General features: G+C 17.1%; 1 protein-coding gene across 1 annotated transcript; it reads left to right on the top strand.

The window, feature by feature from the left end:
• Window positions 1-729: 729 nt before the first annotated feature.
• On the top strand, window positions 730-1644 carry PGSY75_0517600 (putative f-actin capping protein beta subunit; the record flags this gene model as incomplete). The annotated part of the gene is made up of 1 exon (XM_018784456.1): window positions 730-1644. The coding sequence occupies one exon, from the start codon at window positions 730-732 to the stop codon at window positions 1642-1644; it is 915 nt and encodes a 304-aa protein (XP_018643111.1).
• Between the last annotated feature and the right edge of the window lie 1138 nt (window positions 1645-2782).

Genomic DNA, 2782 nt, shown 5'->3' with positions numbered 1-2782 from the left:
AAAGGCATTTAAAATGTATTTATTTTATCATGTCCTATAATTGTTTATGAAATATATAAAATATTATATTCTGTTTAATAAAAGAAAGAGGAAACGTTCCAATATAATAATTCAATAGGTTAAATATATTTAAAGGAATGACTATATTCATTTTTAATATAAATTATTATTGTGATATATATATCTATAAATGCTACATAACAACCAATATGATATAAATATAAATATATATATATATATATATATATATATATATATATATATATATTAATGTAAGATAAAATATTATTTCTTCTGTTGATTTTTTTTTTTTTTTTCCTTTTCATCCGTTCTTCAAATATATAAAATTATATTCATATGTAATATCATGATGCACATATTGAAAGCTTGTATAATTTCTTATATTTTATTCTGAATAAAAATATTAAATAGGTCTACATAATATAAATAAATAAATAAATAAATATATATATATATATATATATATATATATATATAATCGATGAAAAGTTATTTTTATATTTATGTGTAAAATATTAAATTTTTTAAATAATCCCTTTTATTTTTTATTGGGTTGAATATGATAGGGGGAAAAAAAATAATCACAAAGACAGAATTTTTTAAAATAAAATAAAATATATGTACATATATATATATATATATATGTATATTTATTTATTTATTTATTTTTATTTTTATTTTTCTTATATTTTATAATTTAAAAAAAAAATGAATGAGGATAAAATCGAAGCAGCCCTTAACATTTGCAATACTTTGCCTGGACACTTATTCGATGATACTATAAAAATGTTATCTAGAATTGATCAAAATATAACAAACAATATTTTAATAAATAAAGAAGGAAGTATAAAAATAAAATATGATAAAGAAGAAAATAAATATTATTTAGGTAATATGTTTAATAAAGAAAAGAATTCATACAGATCACCATATACAAATATATATTTTTCTGAGCAACATACAAATGGTTATGTGCCACCTGATCATTTAAGAACATTAGAAATTTTATATAATAAAATTTTTGATAGATATAGAAAAGCATATTATATGAATGGATTATCATCTGTATATTTATGGCCAAATCCTATAGAAGATGGATTTGTTGCATGTTTCTTAATAAAGAAAAAAGATATCTTTGATAAAGAAACTAAGATAAAATGGGAAGCAACACATCTAATACAAGTAAATATTACAAATTATATTATACATTATCAAATATCATCTACAATAAATTTTGAAATAAAACAAAATCATAATCTTATATTATCTGGTAATATAAATAAAGCATTAGAAAATTCAAAAAAAGTATCAGATTTATATTTATTGAAAGATCAATATTTTCATATACAAAATATCGGATATCTTATTGAATGTATGGAGAATTCACTCAGAAAAAGTATTGAATATATTTATATATTAAAAATACAAGATATGCTTAATTCAATTAAATATTATAATTTCATAGATCATATTACATATCATAATAATAATAATAATAATAATAAGAAGAAGAAAATCTTATCTAACATTTCGCATAGTCTTATATTCTCTAGAGAAAATATACAAAACGAGCTTCAATCAAAAATGAAGGAAATCAAAAAAAATTCAATAAATGAAAAATAAAATGTGTATATTAGGTTGATTATTATTTTTTTTAATATCATTTTTTATGTCTCAAGAAAGTATTATGTAGATACAGGGAAAAAAAAAAAAAAAAAAAAAAAAAAAAAAAAACACATACATATATATATATATATATTTTTATTTTTTTCGTGAGGACTATTCACTTGTATATCAAATTATACTCTTAAACATAACGTAAAATATTTTTACGAAATATTATTTTATAATATACAAATATTTGATGTTATACTTATATTTTTATTTGAGTATAACTAAATATCGGTGATATAAATATATTAACATTCTTATTACAACAAAGTGATAAATATTATATATATTATATAATATCATTTTTTTTTTTTTTTTTTTTTTTTTTTTTTTTTTTTTTTTTTTTTTTTTTTTTTGGACAAATAAGTACACTTGAAGAAAAAAAAAAAATATATAATAAAATAAATATTTGGTGTATCCTATACATTGTTTATGTTAATTAAAAAAAAAGAACAAATATATAAATAAATAAATAAATAAATAAATATATATATATATATATATATATATATATATATATATATGTATGATTATTCTTTTCTTTTCCTTTCCTTTTATTTTTTTTGTTATCTTTGAAACATTTGGGTTATATTAAAAAAAAATAAGACGCTTTGCCTTCTGGTATATTTTTTTTTTTTTTTTTTGCAATAAATTATATATACTACTTAATACTGAGAAATATTTCTTTTTCTTTTAAAATGCCTTGACCATATAAGTAAAAATCAAAATGGAAAAAGGACACATACAAATTGATATTTTTTTTTTTTTTTTTTTTTTGTTTTGTGAGAATGGAAATGTAATGAAAGCAACAAGAATGATTTGAGAAGATGATAAATAATTTGTAACGTTTATAGTGTATAAATAAATAAATATATATTAATGTTAATATATTTACAATTTTATGTTTATATATCTACATATATTTTTTGGTTTGTGATAACATTTTAATAAGAGTATAAAGTTTTCATGTTATAGAAATAACATTCAAAGAATATAAACCTTTTAAAGTTATGTCCTCAGTTTTGTTCATAACCTTTAGGTGTATATATATATATATAGGATAATACATATAATAAAAATGCTTCTTCTT

This window comes from Plasmodium gaboni, chromosome 5 (assembly GCF_001602025.1).
Source record: "Plasmodium gaboni strain SY75 chromosome 5, whole genome shotgun sequence".
Classification (NCBI taxonomy): domain Eukaryota; phylum Apicomplexa; class Aconoidasida; order Haemosporida; family Plasmodiidae; genus Plasmodium; species Plasmodium gaboni.
The sequence above is the reverse complement of the archived record's forward strand: the minus strand, read 5'-3'. Positions and strand labels throughout refer to the sequence as shown.